Here is a 21,344-nt window from a genome sequence, read left to right as displayed (position 1 = left end):
GTACATTTTCTTACCTCTGCTTCTTCCTCTCTCTGCTTTGCTAACTCATTCTTTTTGTCCAGGTTAGACCTTGCTTCCTTAAGAAATATTCAAGGGAAATTTTGAGAGTGCCTATAGGGCTGAGTAGAGACCAAACCAAGAGGGTGAGAAGAAACATGAAGTGGACTCATGCAAGCTGTTTATTCCTGGGAAAAGGAAGAAAGGAAGAAGACATGGAAAGAAGAAAAAAGATAATTTTCCACTGAATATTTACCTAAAACTTCTTCAAGTTCTAAAAATGAATTCCTCTTGTAAATCTCAAATAAGAACATATTGTTAATCAGATATTATGATCTTCAAGAGGCATGTAAGATGCTACAAATAAATTTTTCTGAAAAAAATTACACTTGCACTGATTTGTGTAAAAATAAAGTGCATTTAGGGAAGAATGATGTCAGCATCATGGGGGTGTGAGCTCTTCCCTTAGACTCTCCCCCCTAAGATACAAGAAAAAGGATATTCATATACCAACAGAGGACATTCACACAAAACAAAAAATGTCTGAGACCCTTATGCAGCCATACAGCTGAATGTGGAGGTGCTGGAGCTCCCAGAGGAAGTGGAAGGTGGTAAGAGGATCTCCTCTCCCTCCCCCAATAGCAGCAACCCAGGGTGTGGGACTACGTGTGGCTGTGAGAGGAGGGGGGGAAGGGCAGCACTCCACAGGAACAACTTCGCTCTCCAAGTTCCCTCACAGCCCATGAGAAAGCTCCACGCACAGATGGCTAAGCTATTGCTGGGGTATCTTTATCAATCCAGCACCCCAGGAGAGCAGATAGTGAGGGCAGAGTGAGAATGCACCTAGGATTTCTCAGGCAAGAGAAAGTGCCCCTCCCCCTGCCCAGTGCTCCATCTCAGCCAGTCAGCCAGAGCACCCATGCATACGATAGAAAAGCAGCGGCTGTGAACCAGCAAGCCAGGGTTGTGGCAGGCTCAGAATACACAGCTCTTGACCCTTACCCAGTGGTGGCAGGTGAAGCTGCAACCAAATACTATCACTGTACATAGGCACAAATCCATGCCATCAAACAGTATGAAAAAATATTTTAATACTCCAGACCAGAAGGAAAATGACAAGCACCCAGAAATCAATCCTGAAGGCACAGGAATTTATAATCTAAATGATAGAGAATTCAAAATAGCTATCATAAAAAAACTCAAAGTTACAAGAAAATATAGACAGTTCAATGAAATCAGGAACTTCTTCACAAAAGAGATTGAAACTATAAAGAAAAACCAATCAGAAATATTGGAGCTGAAAAACATAATGGATGAGAGAAAGAAAAATCTGGGCTCACTGAACAACAGAGCTGATATTATGGAGGAGAGAATCAGCAGTCTGGAGGACAGAAATATAGAAATGTTTCAGATGGAGGAGGAGAGAGAACTAAGACTAAAACGAAATGAGGAAATTCTCTGAGAAATACTGACTCAATTAGGAAATGCAATATAAGGACTATAGATATTCTAGAGGGAAAAGAGAAAGAGAATGTAGCAGAAAGCTTGTTCAAAGAATTAATAGCTGAGAACGTCCCAAACCTGGGGAAGCAGCTGGACATACAAGTGAAACAAGCTAATAGATCTCCTAATTATATTGATGTAAAAAGACCTTCTCCAAGGCATATAGTAGTAAATCTGGCAAAAGTGAACGACAAAGAAAAAAATATTAAGGGCAAGGCAGAAGAAAGTAACTTACAAAGGATCTCCTAGCAGGCTTTCAGCATATTTCTCAGCAGAAACCTTTCAGGCTAGGAGAGAATGGAATTATAGACTCAAAATTCTGAAAGACAAAAGCTTTCAGGAATACTCTATCCAGCGAAAATATCCCTCAGATATGATGGAGAAGTAAAAACTTTCCCAGATAAACAAAAGCTAACAGAGTTCATTGCCACAAGTACCCTCTACAAGAAATGCTTAAGAAGGCCCTCGTTACCTGAAAAAAAAAAGGAAAGAGTTTATGAATCCTTGAGCAAGGAGATAAATAGTTAGACTATGTCAGAAAATAGCAGCTCTCTATCAGATCATTAACTATAAAAAATAAAGGGAGGGAGAACATCCAAATAATGTAATCTCATCATTTTAACTACAAACTCACAATAAAAGATGGAGTAAGCTGTGACAATAATCACTTAGAAGGGTAAGAGGAAAGGGATGGAATTGGCTTAGTCTAAGGAAATAGGTTATTGGAAAATGGACTATGTCATCTATGAGATTTTTTTTTACAAATCTCATGGTAACCACTAAACAAATAATCAGAACAGAGACACAAATGATAAATAAAGAGAAAACTAAGCAAACCGTCATAGAGAACTACCAAACTGAATTAGTAGTCTGAAATACGTGGGACAAGAAACAAGGGAAATGCAGAAGAACCAGAAAATGAATGATAAAATGGCAGCATTAAGCCCTCGTATGTCAGTAATCACTGTAAATTTAAATGGATTGAATTCTCAAATCAAAAGACCCAGAGTGGTGGGATGGATTAAAAAACAAGACCCAACATTGTGCTCCCTCCAGGAAACATATCTCAGCTCTGAAGACAAACACAGGCTCAGAATGAAGAGATGGAAGATGATACTCCAAGCTAATGGCAAACAGAAGAAAGCAGGTGTTGCCATGCTTATATCAGACAAAGTAGACTTCAAGACAAAACAGGTAATGAGAGACAAATAGGGGCAGTATATAATGATAAAAGGGACACTCCACCAAGAAGACATACACTTAAAAATACATATGCACCCAACACAGGAGCACCAAAGTACATAAAGCAACTGCTAACAAACCTAAAAGGAGATATTAACAACAACACAATAAGCGTAGGGGACCTAAACACCCCAATTACATCAATGGGTAGATCGTCCAGACAGAAAGTCATCAAGGAAATAGTGGAATTAAACAAAAAACTGGACCAGATGGACTTAATAGATACATATAGAACACTCCATTAAAAAACAGCAGAATACACATTCTTCTCAAGTGCACATGGAACGTTCTCAAGGATAGACCATATGTTGGGAAACAAGGTAAGCCTCAATAAATTTAAGAAGATTGAAATCATATCAAGCACCTTTTCCAACCATAATGCTGTGAAACTAGAAATCAACAGCAAGAAAAACCTAAGAAAGTGACAAACATGTGGAGACTAAACAACATGCTGCTGAACAACCAGTGGATCATTTAAGAAATTAAAGGAGAAATCAAAAAATATCTGGAGACAAATGAGAATCAAAACACACCATACCAACTCATATGGGATGCAGCAAAAGCAGTCCTAATAGAGAAATTCATAGCAATACAGGCCCACCTTAACAAACAAGAAAAATCTCAAATAAGCAATCTTAAACCACACCTAACAGAATCAGAAAAAGAAGAATAAACAAAGCCCAAAGTCAGCAGAAGGAGGGAAATAAAAATTAGAGCAGAAATAAATGAAATTAAAACAAACAATAAAACAGTGGAAAGGATCGATGAAATAAAGAGCTGGTTCTTTGAGAAGATTAAAAAAATTGACAAACTCTTAACCAGACTCACTAAGAAAAAAATACAGAAGGCTCAAATAAATAAAATTAGAAATGAAAGAGAGAAATTACAACAGATACCACAGAAATACAAAGGATTATAAGAGAATACTATGAGAAACTATATGCCAACAAATTGTACAATCTAGAAGAAATGGATAAATTCTTAGACTCATACAATCTCCAAAAATTGAACCAAGAAGAAACAGAGAATCTGAATAGACCAGTCACAAGTAAAGACATTGAAACAGTAATCAACAACCTCCCCATCCCCCCCCCCCCCAAAAAAAAAAATCCAGGACCAGATGCCTTCTCTGGAGAATTCTACCAAACATTCAAAGAAGATTTAATACCTATCCTCAAAGTATTCCAAAAAATTGAGGAAGACAGAACACTTCCTAACACATTCTCCAAGGCCAACATCACCCTCATCCCAAAACCATATAAGGACAACAAAAAGAATGAAAATTACAGGCCAGTATCGCTGATGAACTTAGATGCAAAAATCTTCAACAAAATATTGGCAAACCAAATACAGCAATACATTAAAAAGATCATACACGGTGATCAAGTGGGATTTATACCAGGGACACAGGGATGATTCAACATCCACAAATCAACTAATGTGATACACCACATTAACAAAATGAGGAATAAAAACTACAAAATCATCTCAGTAGGTGCAGAGAAAGCATTTGACAGGATCCAACATCCATTTATGATAAAAATTCTCAATAAAATGGGTATAGAAGGAAAGCACCTCAACATAATAAAGGCCACATATGACAAACCCACAGTCAACATACTCAATGGTGAAAAACTGAAAGCCATCCCTCTGAGAACAGGAAAAAGACAAGGGTGCCCATTCTCACCACTCTTATTCGACATAGTACTGGAGGTTTTGGCCAGAGCAATTAGGCAAGAAAAAGAAGTCCAAATAGGCAATAAAGAAGTGAAACTCTCACTGTTTGCAGACAACATGATTTTATATATAGAAAACCCTAAAGAATACCTCAGAAAAATATTAGAAATAATCAACAACTACAGCAAAGTTGCAGTGTACAAAATCAACTTAGAAAAATCAGTTGCATTTCTATACTCTATTAATGAGCTAACAGAGAACTCAAGAATACAATCCCATTTACAGTCGCAACTAAAAGAATAAAATATCTAGGAATAAATTTAACCAAGGAGATGAAAGACCTATACAATGAAAACTGTAAGACATTATTGAAAGAAATCAATGATGACATAAAGAAATGGGAAGATATTCCATGCACATGGATTGGAAGAATAAACATGGTTAAAATGTCCATACTACCTAAAGCAATCTACAGATTTAGTGCAATCCCAATCAGAATCCCAATGACATTCTTATGGAAGTAGAACAAAGAGTCCTAAAATTCATATGGGGCAAAAGAAGACCCTGAATAGCTAAAGCAATCCTGAGAAAAAAGAACAAAGCTGGAGGCATCACAATCCCTGACTTCAAAATATGCTACAAAGTATAGTAATCAAAACAGCATGGTACAGGGGCTGGCCCTGTGGCCGAGTGGTTAAGTTGCAGGTGGCCCAGTGTTTCGTTGGTTCGAATCCTGGTCGCGGACATGGCACTGCTCATCAAACCACGCTGAGGCAGTGTCCCACATGCCACAACTAGAAGGATCCACAACGAAGAATATACAACTATGTACCGGAGGTCTTTGGGGAGAAAAAGGGAAAAAATAGAATCTTAAAGAAAAACAAAAAACAAAAAAACCCAGCATGGTACAAAACCAGACACACAGAACAATGGAACAGAATTGAAAGCCAAGAAATAAAACCACACATCTGTGGACAGCTAATCTTCAGCAAAGGAGCTAAGAACATACAATGGAGAAAGGAAATTCTCTTGAATAAATGGTGTTGTGAAGACTGGACAGCCACATGCAAAAGAGTGAAAGTAGACAAAAAAATTATCTTTTGCCATACACAAACATTAACTCAAAATGGATCAAACACTTGAAGGTAAGACCTGAAGCCATAAATCTAGAAGAAAATATAGGCAATACACTCTTTTTAGAATGATCTTTTCAAATACCGTGTCTGCTGAGACAAGGGAAACAAAAGAAAAAATAAACAAGTAGGACTTCATCAGACTAAAGCACTTCTGCAAGGCAAATGAAACCAGGAACAAAATGAAAAGACAACCCACCAACTGGGAGAAAATATTTGCAAATCATATATCTGACAAGGGGCTAATCTCCAAAATATATAGAGAACCCACACAACTCAACAACAAAACAAACAACCCAATCAAAAAATGGGCAGAGGAAGTGAACAGACGTTTTTCCAAAGAAGATATACAGATGGCCAGGCACATGCAATGATGTTCAATATCACTAATCATCAGGGAAATGCAAATCAAAACTATGCTAAGATATCACCTTATACCCACTGAATGATTGTAATCACCAAGACAAAAAATAACAAATGTTGGAGAGGATGTGGAGAAAAGGGAGCCCTCATACACTGCTGGGGAGAATGCAAACTGGTGCAACCACTATGGAAAACAATATGGAGATTTCTAAAAAAAAATACTGTCTGACACAGCTATCCCACTATGAGTATTTATCCAGAGAACTTGACATCAACAATTCAAAGAGACTTATGCACCCCTATGTTCACTGCAGCATTATTCACTATAGCCAAGAAGTGGAAGCAACCCAAGTGCCCATCAACTGATGAGTGGGTAAAGAAAATGTGGTGTGTGTGTGTGTGTGTGTGTGTGTGTGTGTGTATATATATATATACACACAATGGAATACTATTCAGCCATAGAAAAGACAAAATCATCCCATTTGCAACAACATGGATGGACCTTGAGGGTATGATGTTAAGTGAAATAAGCCAGACAGAGAAAGACAAACACCGTATGATTTCACTCATGTGGAAGATAAACTCACACACGGACAAAGAGAACAGTTTAGTGGTTACCAGAGGGGAAGGGGGTTTGAGGGTGGGCACAAGGGGTGAAGGGGCATGTTTATATAGTGACTGACAAATAATAGTGTACAACTGAAATTTCACAATGTTAGAAACTATTATAACCTCAATTTTAAAAAAAGTAAAAAAAATAAAGCCTATTTAATTTCCAACTAGAATCTTTATCTTGATCAGGAATGACAGGTATATGGCATGCGTACCTCTATTTGTCCATAACTGGCATCTCTAATCCCAGCACTGTTCAATATTGTTCTTGAATTCAGATTTATAGTCATTACAGTTTACCAGAGTTGGTGCAAAATGCAAAATTTGCCATTTTTGATCTCGATGTCCTCATTCAAGCTGTGGTTTGCTAACCATTAGTGGGTTGTGAAATCAATTTAGTGGTTCTGACTTGCTTAAAAAAATACAGTAGAAAATACCAAACTGCACTGAACATAGTGAAGTTAAATTGTTTCACAATTCATACAAATTTAAGAATTGTTTGCAAAACTTATATATGCTTTTACATACACATATATATGTGAGTGTTGTGTTGACTTGGTCACAATCAAAATATTTCTCTTACTATTGGACTTAGGAAAGCTTGAAAGCCATTGTTATAATAAATCTCAGCATATTTTGCTGCTTACGCAAACTATTTCTGTTTGTTCCTTGGAATTTTCTAATAATTTTTTGATCACATTCCCACCCAAATCTAGGTTGGGAGTTCAGTGTTCTTGTAGTACTCTGTGTATGTTTCTAAGAGCTTTTAAATGCTATTTTATAATGTTGGGTCTGTTTCTGCAGTGTTCATGACTAGACTGGGTTAGCTGTTCCTTAGGAAGGATAGCACAGTGGTTAAGCACCTGAAGGCTTTGAAATCAGACCTAGATTTGAGTTGCAGCCCGTTAACTTACTGTGATCTTGGCAAGTTAGAATCCAAGTAAGCTTCAGGTTCTTGTCTATGAAGTGGGGGAAATTATGGTAGATACCCTCATAGGGTTATTGTGAAGATTAGACAAAACAATATATAAGCAACGTAACATATTTCCTGATACATAGTAAGTGCTCAATAAATAGTTATTGTAATTTAGGAAGAAGATCAGTGCTACATATGTTCATTGTCTAAAAGTAGCGGTAAGATGGTTTCAGGAAGGAAGGAGAGAAATAACATTTATTACGTCTTCAATGTGCCAGCTCTAGACTGAGTGCTTAACAACTATCATCTATTCTTGAAAAGTAGGATATTATTATACCCTCTTTCAGAGATAAAATTACAAGCCTAGAATTCAAATATAGTTCCTACTGGTTCTCAGCCTTTGTGTTTTCCACTCATCTAAGCTATCTCACAGTGAGGGGTAAGTGAGTAAATGACAACTGAAAGGCTGGTCGTTTGCCCGTTCTTCACTCCAGCAGTTAAGCTGCATGTTTGGGTTAGATTATTAATGTCATGCTTTCGGTCTTTGGAATTAGTTTGCTAAAAGATAAAAGTAAAAATCTAAATATTATAGTAGTCTCTTGGCCTTTACCAATAATCTAAGAATTCTAACATTCTTCTAAAATGTCATTTACTTGAGAAAAACCAAAGTTCTCAGTTCTGCTTTCCAGAAAGAAAGAAAGACTCCTCCTTTCTTCACCCCCAAAGATTCTGATTTCATTGGTTTGAAGTGGGGCCTGGGTATCGTATTTTTTAGAATTTCCCCAGATGATTCTTACATGTAGCCAAGGTTGAGAACCACTAATAATCAATATAATATCCCATAAGAGGAGTGTCAAGGCAGATTTATCAGTCGGAGCAGGTGGTCCTTTAGTCCTTACACCCCTTAGCCTTCAGTTATACAAGCTCAAAGGATAGCGCCGCTTGCGGCTACCAGAGCAAAGAACTCAGGTTAATGTGTGGTTTGGTAGCCTACATGTTTCTCTTGGTTTCTTGCCAAGAAACCTATTTATTCTCCTGGACAGACCATCACTCTCCATCTTGTAAATAAGCTGGTTACAAAAGACACACAGACACACACGCTCTTCTTTCTGGGAATAACAGCCAGGCAACATTATGTTACCAGTAATGAGGAAATTGTAGCCTCTACTCCACTGAGGCACCCAGAACCACTTAAGGATTCTAACTGAAGAATCTTTTAATTGTAACATGTTTTAATTGAGTGAGCTACACATGGTCCTTTTACTGCTGTCCTCTTGACCTTGTCCACTCTCATGGATTCTGCTCATCACTATTAGTTGAAGACTGAGCCCATGTAGTTTGCTGATCCACTGTCCAAAACATGTCTCAGGTTCTCTAGGTGGTTATGGGAGGAAACAAGGAACTTTGTTTTCTGATTTATGTACTGAATACAATTCTTTTGGTAAAATAACTAAAAGAATTTATAACTAAGTTATAAAAGAATTTATAAGTTGTAAAAGGATTTATAACTAAAGCAGGAAGGATCTCTTAGGAGCCATTTAATTAGGTTCATCCCTTTATAGTTGAACGAGTCAACTACAGCTAGGGTCCAGAGCACAAGAGTATGATCTTTGTCTCTCTAGAGTAAGATTATGTTTAAGAGCATTTAATACCATGCACAGACACACTGTTATTAACCTTGGTCTGGGAAAAGTCTAAAACATTCCCAATTTGTCACTAAATCTCTTGACCAGTTCTTCGGAAATACCGGGGAGAGATCCTCTGTCTGTCCAAAAAGCCAGCTCTAGTTGTTAGGGGCTGCCTCTCATTCTGCAGGTTCCCAGTGTACCTTCATGAGGTGCTATGGCTGAGTCAACAAAAATGTCAAAGCCAGCAGTGGATTACTAGTTATCACTTCAGCTAAAACTCTGTACTAAAAATTACATACATTTAAACATTTTTTTGTTTGGGATTATTTGTGCCATGTTTGCCTGTATCAGTGCTGCTAAAGATGAGATGTTTGCTTTGTCATAGCAAAAATTTTATTGTAAACATTTTAATTTTCACAGGTATGGCTTAGAATGTCTGTTCAGGTTTTATAGTTATGGACTGGAAAAAAAATTCAGACAAGAAATTTTTAAGGATTTCCAAGAAGAAACCAAAAAAGACTACGAATCTGGTAAAAAAGCAAAACAATAACCTTATTCCATTTGGAAATTGTAAACCTGAGTCTGTCAGTAAATAAGGAGGGAGTTCATAACTTTTTTCCTTCAGGGCAGACAATTTAAGACCTTCAGGCCGCTATTATGGTTCTTGATGAAGAGTGGTGCACCAGCACTGTATAGTAAGAAGGCCTTTCCTGTGAGGTGTTGGAAACACCCACTCCCAAGTGTTTCCTTGTTGGAGTTGTGTTTTGTCATCATTCCCTTGACAAACATGACTACTCACTGATTTTCCATTACATGAAAATTCTATGCAACATCAGCGGGTATGCTTGGAAAGGCAGAATAGCACCTGGGTAACAGCGCAGGCTCTAGGCTAGATCCCTAAATCTGAATTCCATTTCTTCTACTTAGTAACTATGTGACCTTGAGTAAGTTACTTAACTTTGTTAACCTCAGTTTACTCATCAGTAATATATACAAGAGCACCTGTATACAGGGTTATATATGGTTCAAATTAGTTTAATATATAATAAGAAACTTAACGCCTGTTACATAGCAAATGCTCAATAAATGTTAGCTATCATTATTCATTACGTTGTCTTATTCTCAAGATCTAGATAAAGTGTATATTGGGAGATAAATGGTTTATTGCTGGAAGGATTGTGTTCAATATGAATCATTTAAAAATTCTATATAATTTATCATGTATATTCTTCTTTGTTATTAGGTCAGCTGTATGGATTAGAAAAGTTTTGGGCTTATCTAAAATATTCTCAATCTAAGACACAGTCTGTTGACCCAAAACTTCAGGAATATCTCTGTAGCTTTAAGAGGTTGGAAGACTTCCGTATTGATGTAAGTTTTAAGTCCTTTCCTCTGTATTCTTTTTATTACCCTTTGTTTTTGAGCTATCAGTGACTTTCTTAACTTTGATTTTACAATTTTTACTTTTTAACTTTTTATTTTGAAAATTTAACTTACCAATTTTGAAATCAAACTTTAAAACAGGTGCAAAAATAGTACAGAGAATTCCCATACACTCTGTTTACCAGATTTCCAAAATGTTAGCATCTTACATAACCACAGTACAATTGTCAGGTAACTTTAATTTTGATATGCTCCTAAACATTTTATAGATTTGGTAACTTTTGTGTTGATATGTATTAATTTCTCACTAGCAGTTTGAAAATTTTTCACTTTTTATGTACTTTTATCCTATAATTTTCATAACGTGCTGATGTAACATGGATTTAGGTTTTCCCACATAATAAAATTAGGGCAAGAATGTTATGTGCATACGTAGGGACAGAAGAGTAGGCTTTAAAATTTTATTTCCAGAGGAAAAGGAAAGCACTAAAAAAAAGAATGAGAGGAACATAAGAAGATAAGGGAAAAGGAGGAAGAAGAGAAAAGAGAAATAAGGAAAAAAGAACAGGAAAGAGAGAGGTGAAAGGAAGGCGAGGTCCATCTCTGCCTAGTACAGTATTTTGTTTGCCATGTAGTATTGTGTGGATGGGTCTGAGGGCCTGGGGCTGGAGGTAAGAGAAGTGCCTGTGTCTCTGCGTTAAGAGCTGTGTTTCTAGAGTGGCCTAGCCAGTTCTGTCACAGAGACGTCCCTGCTCTCTAACAGGGACTTTTGCCCTACCCAAACAGAAGCTAAGAATTCAGGCCTCCGCTTTTAAATACAATGGAAGATGATAGAAGGAGGTTACGGTCTTGTCTCTAAATAAAAATATTAGTCTGGTGGTGTATAATTCTGGGCTCCCAAATCTCTGTGACCTTTTTTTTTTAATGCAGAATACCTTTTCACTGCCTGCCCCCTCCTTACTTGCAGCCTGAGGGGATTTGCAGGCTTTATGGATAGTTATGTTCGAAAATGCTTAAATTTAGTACCATCAATAATGCTCTCCAGTCTCCTTATCCTGGAAATCCTAGATAAACCTTCAAACACGCTGAAGGTTATTTGACTCGGTATCTCTTTTTCCCCCTGCTGTTTTCCTTTATCTTTTAAACATTACCGTTCAAGCAAGCCTAGAATAGGAGTTTAGGGCTGAGGAGGAGACTCGAGTTATAAATGCTTTGCAGTTGACAGAAGTCGAATAAAGGAGAAAAATACCGTCTCGGAAACATTTTCTTGGAGGCAAGGAAGCCAGCCTTGAGCTTATGCCCTACTATGTAGTTCAAGCCCTGAAACGCAAGAGAAACTTAATAAACATGTGTTGAGTGAAAGAATGGACCAGTGCTATAGGCTGATTTAGTTGGGGAGAAAATTTAAACTTAATACCTTAAATTGCTGTGAAGTTTTCGTTATACTAATAAAATCTACTGAGCACCAACATAGTTTCCTTCTTTGTTGGAAAAGTCTGTCCTTAGATTTTAAAGGGAAGAAAAATAATAAAATCATCGCTGTGTTGTCTTTCATAATTTGCAGCCTCCTATTAGTGAGGAATTTGGAAGAAAAAGACATTCATCTACTTCTGGTGAGGAGAGTAACCGTCATAGACTTCCGTCTAATTCCTCTACAAAGCCACTGAACGCTGCTAATCAGCTTGAGGTCCCAGTACTCTCTCCCCGAACGGGTACTTCCCAGGAGTCCAGTGACGACTCGCACCAGCACAGTGCTGCCGCAACAGATGGTGAAAGGCCTGAGAAATAGACTCTCATGAAAGCGGTTTGCCCTTGAAATCTACGTTTACGCCAGTCTTTGTTTGGGAAGAATCTTCTGATGTTTAATTGTGATAATCAGAGAAAAGAAAAAGAAAGAAAATGGTAGCGTTTTTTTTCTAGCAAGATAAATTCTAAAAACATTTTCCCTGATTTCATGATCAAGGGTGGTTTTGGTGACCTTTCATAGAGATCCTCTAGTAACGTATTTTGGTCTCAGTATTTTTCAAAGCCATTGGTTACAAGAACAGCATTCCTTAAATATATACAGAACCACACAAGGAATGCCTAACATTTCAGCTCATACTTCTTAAAGAAGATATAGTAGGTTGTATTCATCCTTCTATAGAGCTTTCTTAAAGAATCCAATTCCCCACTCTCAATTCATATTTGAACTTATCAAAAACAAAGGAAGATTATGTATATATTTTTTTAATTTTGAAAAAGAATATGAAATGATACATTTTCTTTTCTTTTAGATGTTTAGTTTAAAGGAAACTTTTTTTTACACAAAAGTAGAAATATATTGCAGTTATATTGAAGTATATGCCCTTTGGATGCTGAGTTTTGCTTTTTCCCCCAGTCATACCTCATGATTTCCATGGTTACTGTGTTGGTGTGGAGTCTTCTGAATTGGCATCAGCTGGTTACGTATTAGGAGAGATTTACTTTTTGTGACTCTATATAAACCTGCACAAGTAATTGAAAACTGGGTTGGGATTGGTTGCAATATTGTCCCAAATTCATTAAATCTTGCACCGTTTTGATTGCATCTGCTGTTTGTACATCTGCAGGTGGGTATGTCAGTCAGTCAGGTTATCTTCAATTTACAAGGGGTACTTAGTTTTTTCTTTTTGTTTCTTTTAGTTTTGTTTTATGCTCATAAGTGTTTTTGAGAGTTATAGCAGATTGATTTCTAATTTTTATTGCTATTGTGACTGGTGTAAATGATAGTTTCAGTTTTTGTGGGAATTTAAAAAAATAAAGCATTTATTTTAAATTATTTGAATTGATTTTTAATTATTTTTGTTTAGAATATAGTTGAAAAGCTATAATATTCAAATTCTGCTAGTAGGGGACCATTATATTTTGTGAATGAAGTTTCGGTTATAAACTTATAACCATTTTTATTTAGCACATATATTTTCTTGTATTGGCAGAAGCAGGTAGTTTAATACACTAAATTTATTATTTTCTTTTTAATGTCTTGTTCTTTTAGAATGACAACATTGAAATATATATAATTTTCTTTGAATAAATGGGCTATTCATCAGTAAAGAGATTTTCAATAGGGTATTTCCTATGCATAAATGATAATCTGCAGCTTTATAATATTTAATATTTTGGGGTCATTTTGAGGTTTTAATTTTCAGAAATAGTCACCTTTGAATATTCAGGAAATAAATTTTACTTAAAGATCTTGGAAAGATAATGCAAAACAACTAATGGATTAGAATAATAAACTTTAAATGTTGTCTTAATTGGATGTGTAGTTCTGGCCTTTCAGTGAGAAATTTCCAAACTATGCTTATTAGCTTTAAGTGGGCTTTTGAAATGATCTAAAAATTTTTCTCAATATCCTTTTTGTGTTGTGAAGACATACATCTGAAACTTGGATTTAACCTAAGATTATTTCTACTTACCTAAATATGGAAGTGTAAATTTGACTGGAAAATCATCCATTTGATATGAAAATACAGTAATCAAGAGTTTTGTGATGTGTAATAAATTAGTAATTTTATCATCTTATTTTGATTATAAAAGTAATACATGTGCACTGGGAAATTTAGAAAAGGACAATGAAGAAAATAAAGTACCTTTTAAAAAACAAAAAAACAAAATTGGTATCATGCTGTACATTCAGGGTTATAATCTGCTTTTTCACGTAGTAGAGGTAAGCATTTTCTGATGTCCTTAATATCTCTGCACCATGACTTTTACAAGTTATGTAGTATTCCAGCGTATGGATGAGCCGTGGTGTATTTAGCTGATCGCTTATTGTTGAACTTTAGCATGTGGCCAGGTTTGAGCTGTTATAAACAACAATTTAATTAATAATATTACTATGGATAAGTCTTTGTGTATAAATTTGTGTATTTGTTGCCTAGCATAAACTCCTAGAAATTGAAATTCTAAGTAAAAACGTATTCCCATTTAACAAACTCTAGAATGGTCACACAATTTATACTTTCACCAACAGCATCTGCTTTTCTACGTCCTCACCAACACTGATTATAATAAATCTTTCTCTTTGATAGATTGAAAAGCAAAAAATATTATTTTAAGATCATTATTAACATCATCATTTAAACCAGGTTACTAATGAGTGATAATTTTTATTGTTTATTAACTATATTATTTGTGGATGGCTTGATCATATCCTTTATGTTTTCTTTTTGGAGTGATTATCTTTTTCTGATTGATTTGTAGAGCTTTTTTACTTACCAAGAATATTAACCCTTTACTTTCTAATTTTGTGTATGTATGTTTGACATGGTATGTACATGTTTTGGGTAAAATTTAAAACAATTATGCCACTATAAGGAAATTTCAAATGTAAAACTCAAGCAAATAAAAGCATTGTTCAATGAAAATAACATTAACTATAAATCTAAATAGGCCTACCCAAAATTTATGTAAGTCCTTAGAGACCTTAGATAATTCCTTCTTTACGGTTTTGCACAGTATTTTTTTTTTTTAAATAAAAAAGGCAATGTTAAAAATGTTTAAATCCAAACTACTTGTCTTTTAAAGGAATAGTTGAAGTCATCTTTGGAATTCTTTATACTAAAAGGAATCAAGGAAGAAGGTTATGTTTTAAAATAGATATTTTAGTTTTAAAATAGATTTTATTTTTTAAACTTGTTTTGTCAGTTTGGGACTCCGCTCTGATATTCTCTCATGCTTTTCCTTGCCATTATATTAATGATATTACCACTTTCCTTTCTGTGCTTAATCTTGTCTTTCAATTAATTTCTTAGCTCTCATGAAACTGCTTATTTTTATTTTATTCTTGCATGGGAGACTGATCCAATAGAGTAATACCTAATTATATCACCACTAGATGGCAGAATGGAATAAGTCGGATCTGTAGTCTTTTGACAGCAGAGTGTGTGTGTGTGTGTGTGTGTGTGTGTGTGTGCGTGTGCATTTTGGAGAACTCTCACTCCATCTTGTGGTGATATATAATTATGTCAATTAGTCTTGCATTCCTAATAGTCATAAGTGTCTCAACAACTCATGATTACCTTGTTAGGGCAATGCCAAACTGTGCTTAGTTATTAGTAAATAAATACAGTAACAGCATTAAGATTTGTTTATGGTTAAAGAGGAAAATACTATTGCTTTCTTTTTTTTGTCCTTTCATTTAAAACTTTGAAGTACTTTATTAGCATTATTTGTGATTAACCCTCGAGATGCAAACAAGGCAAGAAAATTGTAAGATACACCTGTTTACATGTCTGGCTAACCTAAGCTGTATAGTTAAATCACACAGCAAGTTAGTGAATGGATCCTGCCCGAAACATGAGAAACTTAAAACTAGATGTTACTCTTATAACTAGAACAAATTTGTTATCACACAGCTAGTTGAATGGCTGACCAGGGATTGGAACTCCAATGTTCTGGCTCCAGACCCAAAGCTCTTCATCTTAGCCAGACTGTTCTTTAACAGCTTGAAATAGTGAAACACACGAACACTGACTCTAAAACTCGACTACAGTGATTGTTAACTATTATAAAATCAAGTTTAGATTCTTGTAGTTAAGGCTGTAAAGTTTCTGTATCATGAACATCCTCTGCAGTAATGAATGGTCTAGTGGAATATTTAAATATATACCTTAAGTGCTATATGGCAAATCCTTTTTGGGGGTAAATTGATCAGGGAACAAAATTATTCATCTGTTTAAATGTTTTCCCAGAATTAGATAAGGTAAAATAGAAAATAAACTGAACATTTTATTCAGAATACACTTAGAAATTTTCTACTACTTAGGGTTATTGTCAACTGAAGATACTATACTATTCAGAAATAATGATATGCTAGTCTTTAAAAAGCTTGAAGGAAGTATGCCACGTGGTTAATTAACAGGAAGCACCTCTGGGTTTATACTCTTTCACCAGTTTTCTGAATTCTTTACAATGAGCCTGTTTTTAGCTTGGTCAATTAAAACATGATTTGGTTAATAGAATGGTTTTTACTAATTTACATATTTACTTCAATAAAAAATGCAAAATGTACTATTTATTATTTTGCTTTTGTTTTTTCCAGGTAGTATTTCAAGTCTACAAAGTTGCATACCTTTCTCAGGGTGTTTTAAGATACTTTTGACCTTCATTACAACATAACCATAATCATAGTATGGTGATGTTTAATGTTAAAATTTTTAGATTTCTGGTTGAATGCCCTTGAGTATAATCTAAGATGACAGTGACTTTTGATGAGTCACTAGAAGGGCTTTGAGAGGGAGGGTCCATAAGATCCCCAAATTTAGTATGTAGAATTTTATATACTACATTCTTTTGGGGAGATAGTCCATAGCTTTTATCAGATTCCTACCAGGATTTATAATCCCAATAAATTTAGTAATCACTGCTCTGGAGAAAATTCAGCTTATTTGTTAAAAACATGATTTGAATCCTGGCTCCCCTCTCTAAGTTACAGTCCTTCATCTATACAGTTGCACTTTCCTCATAGTGTTATAGAGATTAAATGTAAAACATTTAACACGGTTTCTGGTATGCGGTAAGCACTCAGTGCACACTAGCTGTTATTAGAACCAAGTACTGGACAAGTTATATTCAGATATGTAAAGGTATTTTCTCCAATAGGCTATGAATATCATTTTAAACCTTCATGTGAAATTAATCTATTTAAAACATTTTAATTAGTAAAGTCAAATGCCTTGTAATTGTTTTGTTGTCCTAAGATAATAAAGTTATAAACACTTTTCTGCCCTTGTGGTGGCTCACTTACCTCCATGATCCTACTTCTGCTGACTCTGAATGACAAGGGCATGGATTCCATGAAGCGGTCACCAGGTCATGAATCTGAACTATCGTAATAGCTCACTTTTAGTTCTTTCCACTTGTTATTCAGTTAACAGTTTTGCTCATGTTTTCACAGCATCACTGCAATCTATTACTTTTGCCTCCTCGTAAATATCCAGTCCCTGAGCAGGATGTGAGAATCTGCCTTTCCGTGACCCACAGCCTCTCCCAGACTCAATGACACTCCAGTGACCTCCCCACTGCCACTCACTTTCTTTTGCATGAACCAGAGTATATAGCCTAAGGACCAAGGGAAGCATCAAAATATCTCAAGAGTTTATAAAAAACACGCTTTTAGAAACTCCTTTGGGTTGTCAAGGTAGTATGGTCTAATGCAGTGGTTCTCAAATTGGGGCTATGCCCAGGAGTACTTAAATACCTTCAGATGAATTTGCATAGGCATAGATCATTTTAAAGGAACCACTTTCCAGATTCTCAACTTCCATAAATACTCTTTCCTAAAATTGATTTATCTGATAAGCTGCTCGAGTTCCTAATAGTCTTTTTCCCACTTTATTAAAGAAAGGCATTGCTCTTACCCATCCCAAATATTACACTAGATGTGAAAGTCATTATAGGCCACACAAAAGTGAAACCTTTAACGATTCGTTGAGCCCTCATAAACTCTTAAGACTTGCTGAATTTCTCTTCTTTATAAATATTTCTGTTAAGGGTAAGGCTTTGTGTATTTTTGGTTGGCATTTATTGCATTATTCACTGAGAGTTTGTGTTTTCATCAAATCATACCAAATGTATGTTACAGTTACTGTCAGTCCTCATCTTATTTCATCTGATAAAATGTTTTAAAATTTTTCTACTTCCTATTTACAACATGTATTTTAAAAGTAGGTGTCAGATTTGTTTTTAGCAGACTAAAACGTTCTCTTTCATTAGATTTCTTTAAAAAGTTGCATCATGATTCTTCTCCAGACATGCATTTCCAATAAAACTTGTGAGGGGGCTTGTTGAGCTGTTTGTCCAGTCCATTTCTCCTTCTTGGCGCGCACTGCTAGACTGCGTGCCCAGCCTCCTGCTGTTTCAGCTTTGCCAATATCACTGATTCTGGGCATTGAAAGGCGGAGGAGGTCAGGGCACAGCTTCCAGACCTGCCCGTATACCATCTCCATTCTCACTCTTTCCTTCTTTGGCTATGTGGAAGCCACGTGTGGAAGACAGCAGAACCCCACGATGGGAGGAACCTGTCCCTGAATCATCACCTACTTCCTTTTGGGACTCTAAATGATCAAGAAATAGTCCTTTATTTTTTTAAGCCATCAAGAATTTGGAGTTCATCGGTTACGGTAGCTAGTATTACCTTAACTAATAATAAAAAAATTACTACCTATGTTTAATAACTACCAAAACATGTACATATGTTGTCTTGCTCAATTATGTATTAATATTTATAATAACTCAATCCAGAAGAAAAAAATTTTACTAGAACCACTTATGGTTAGAGGAAAATAAAATCTTTAATTATAAACAATTTTTGTTGTAGATATGTATGTGATGATCAGTAAGACTTTCAAACTTTAAAATATATTAGGATAAAAATCTGGAGAAAATGGAATGGAAATACAGGTTCAAGGGGAAAAAGGAAAGGTGTATGTTTTCTAAATGTTAAAGAAGAGCTTGCTCATACATTTTAAAAAATGGATTTAACTGTTACATTTGGGTTTCATTGGATTCACTTAAAAAGTGAGTAATTTTATGTGTCAGTATTTATAATATGCTGGAAATTATGACTTTTGGAACTATTAAAATGAAAAATTTTAGAAGACCCTAAACAACTTAAAACTTTGTGAGGGATACATGAGTTTATGGAAGTTATTTTAGGGGATTTTCAAGCAAAACTCTTTGAAGACTGATGGGAGTGGGAAAAGTGCAGACTTTTGAGTTAAGTGGCTCTACATCCAAATTCTGGTTCTGCTGTGTCGCTGGGCGTGTTAGGTTAACCCATTGGCCCTTACTCTATTCCAATGTTGTAATGAAAATACATGTAAATTACTTACTCTCTGCACTAACCTGCTCTTGCTATTAAAAATCTGAAGTACTTCTAGGAGGGAAAAAAATTCGCCACTCAGATGAAAATTAATTCATCAAATCCCTTATTTCTCAGAGTGAATGGAAAATTAGGTACAGAGGGGAAAGAACTTGATTCGGGAGAGAAGGGATAATTTTAGATCATGAACCAAAGGAGGAAGCTCTGTTACACGGCAAAATGGTACTGAAGGGGACTTATTTGGGAGGATACCAGGAAGGATGGCAAGGCTGTATGTGAAGGAAAGATGAGAAGGAAGCATAAGTTTGCTTTAGCTTACATTGGTTCTAGTCTACCATGCAATTAAAATAGCTCTTAAATTATAAAGTTACTCGAAAGATTGCTTTTAAGTTGGTGTAATTATTTTATATGTACTGTAAATAGCATGTACTTTGTGAATCTCCGCCCTTGTGTTCCACGTGACTTCTATTTTAAGTAGCTCCAAAGGGATACCAGAGAATTAAGTAGGTCAACTGCCACCTGTGTTTGTTGCCTTTATAATTCTTTGAAATCTCTGAGAGAATTCAAGACATTAAGTTTGGCAATCTCTTTACCTAATACCTCTGATTACAGTGTGTACCTATTGGGACAGCAGAAGAATGCTAGTGGCCATGGCTGGAACAGAAGCTGAGGAGGGCTGTGGAACTGCAAAATTCGTGCCTGGTACACAGGGCAAATTTAAATAAAACAGTACATGATGTCACCTGACTTTTCTATTACTTCATTAGCTACCTTAAAATTCAGATTTACCACTTGAGTTCTTGCATTTAGGAAGAGATCAGAGAAAGTCACAAGAGAAGCATATTTTGAAAAACGTTAGCCAATGTTCTTGGGGATATAAATTGACACAAAAGCTCTATTATTGAAAATTTAGTAATACCTTCCAAAATTTTAAGTTTGTTTACCATTTGACCTAGCAATTCCACTTCCAGGAATTTACCTACAAATATAATCTTTGCACACATGTGCAAAGATGTACATAGTATTAGAGTCATGAAAACATTACTTTTAATAGCCTAAGATTACAGACAACTTGAATATCCATCAATAAGAGACTGAGTAATAGTTATAGTATGGCCATATAGTGGATTTCATGAAGGACTGACAACTTGAGAGTTGATAGGAATATTGGGATATTCCTTAAGGAATAGTCTCCAAGATATGGTAAATGTAAAAAGCAAGGCACGTAGCACTGTGTCTGGAATTCCACCTTTTGGTTAAAAAAATACACGTATCTGCTTGTATACGAATAGAATAGCCCTAGAAAGATGGATAAGAAAGTAATAGCAGCGGTTGCCTGTGGGGAGGAGAACTGGGTAAGGGGGGCTTGGTTAGGAGGAAGACTTTTTACCCTATTCCTTTTGAATTTTGTGCTATATGTATATTTTTTAAAATATTTTTTTAAATTTTCCTAAGCTTTACAAGCCTGAGAAATTAAGATTTATTACTGTTGATTCATCTTAACAACCCCTTTTGGTTTTGCTGTGAAGACAGAGTACGGCAGCTCCATGTTTATCTTTTCCAGACTTTTGAATGTCGAAATTTTAAGCAGGAAATAATAAATTATCCTCCTTTTCTTCCCCTTCAGTGCTCCAAACCAATTCACATATACCCAGGAACTAGACAGAAGGGGAGCAAAATATCTACTACCACTAATGCTGGATTTGACAACTGGGTTTAATACTCACCCCTTTGCTCAGAAAATTAAACTTGCTCATCCAGAGACCACTGGACAAGTGCAGGCCTCTCCTCAGAAGCAAGGGCTCACCATTTAGGAGATGAAGAGGGCAAACTGGTCGGGAAGTGCCGCCTGCTAAGAGGAAGGAGACACACGGCAGCTAAGTTCCCTCCCAGTCTCACAGTCACTCACACGTGGAGGAGTGGAGATTACCATCCCTTGCGTGCCTTGCATAGCTTCTGCCTTTTGCACACAATTTTTGTGGTCCTTTTTTCCTCCAATTGGTGTCCATTTGCCTTTTCAGGTCCAGATCAAGCTCTGCCCC

At 35.9% G+C, this 21,344-nt stretch overlaps 1 protein-coding gene across 48 annotated transcripts in view; it reads left to right on the top strand.

Annotated features, from left to right (window-relative positions):
• The window catches only part of LARP1B (La ribonucleoprotein 1B), a 138,577-nt gene extending 118,528 nt beyond the window's left edge, over nt 1–20,049 (top strand). For 29 of the 48 annotated variants that reach the window (XR_011435966.1, XR_011435965.1, XR_011435963.1 and 26 more), the window contains 3 exons: nt 9,492–9,601; nt 10,315–10,442; nt 12,019–14,945. Coding sequence is in view for 31 of the 48 variants with exons in the window: in XM_023636567.2 (XP_023492335.2) it covers nt 9,492–9,601; nt 10,315–10,442; nt 12,019–12,243 (463 nt within the window). In the remaining 17 variants the exon portion in view is untranslated. Of the gene's footprint in view, nt 1–62; nt 384–9,491; nt 9,602–10,314; nt 10,443–12,018; nt 14,946–19,914 lie in introns of those variants that run through there. The other 19 variants (XR_002806514.2, XM_070259160.1, XM_070259203.1 and 16 more) reach the window with 4 other exon arrangements.
• The last annotated feature ends 1,295 nt before the right edge of the window (nt 20,050–21,344 follow it).

The sequence above is a fragment of the Equus caballus genome, chromosome 2 (assembly GCF_041296265.1).
Source record: "Equus caballus isolate H_3958 breed thoroughbred chromosome 2, TB-T2T, whole genome shotgun sequence".
Taxonomy (NCBI): Eukaryota; Metazoa; Chordata; class Mammalia; order Perissodactyla; family Equidae; genus Equus; species Equus caballus.
Note: the sequence above shows the minus strand (reverse complement) of the source record. Positions and strands in the feature narration are given on the sequence as shown.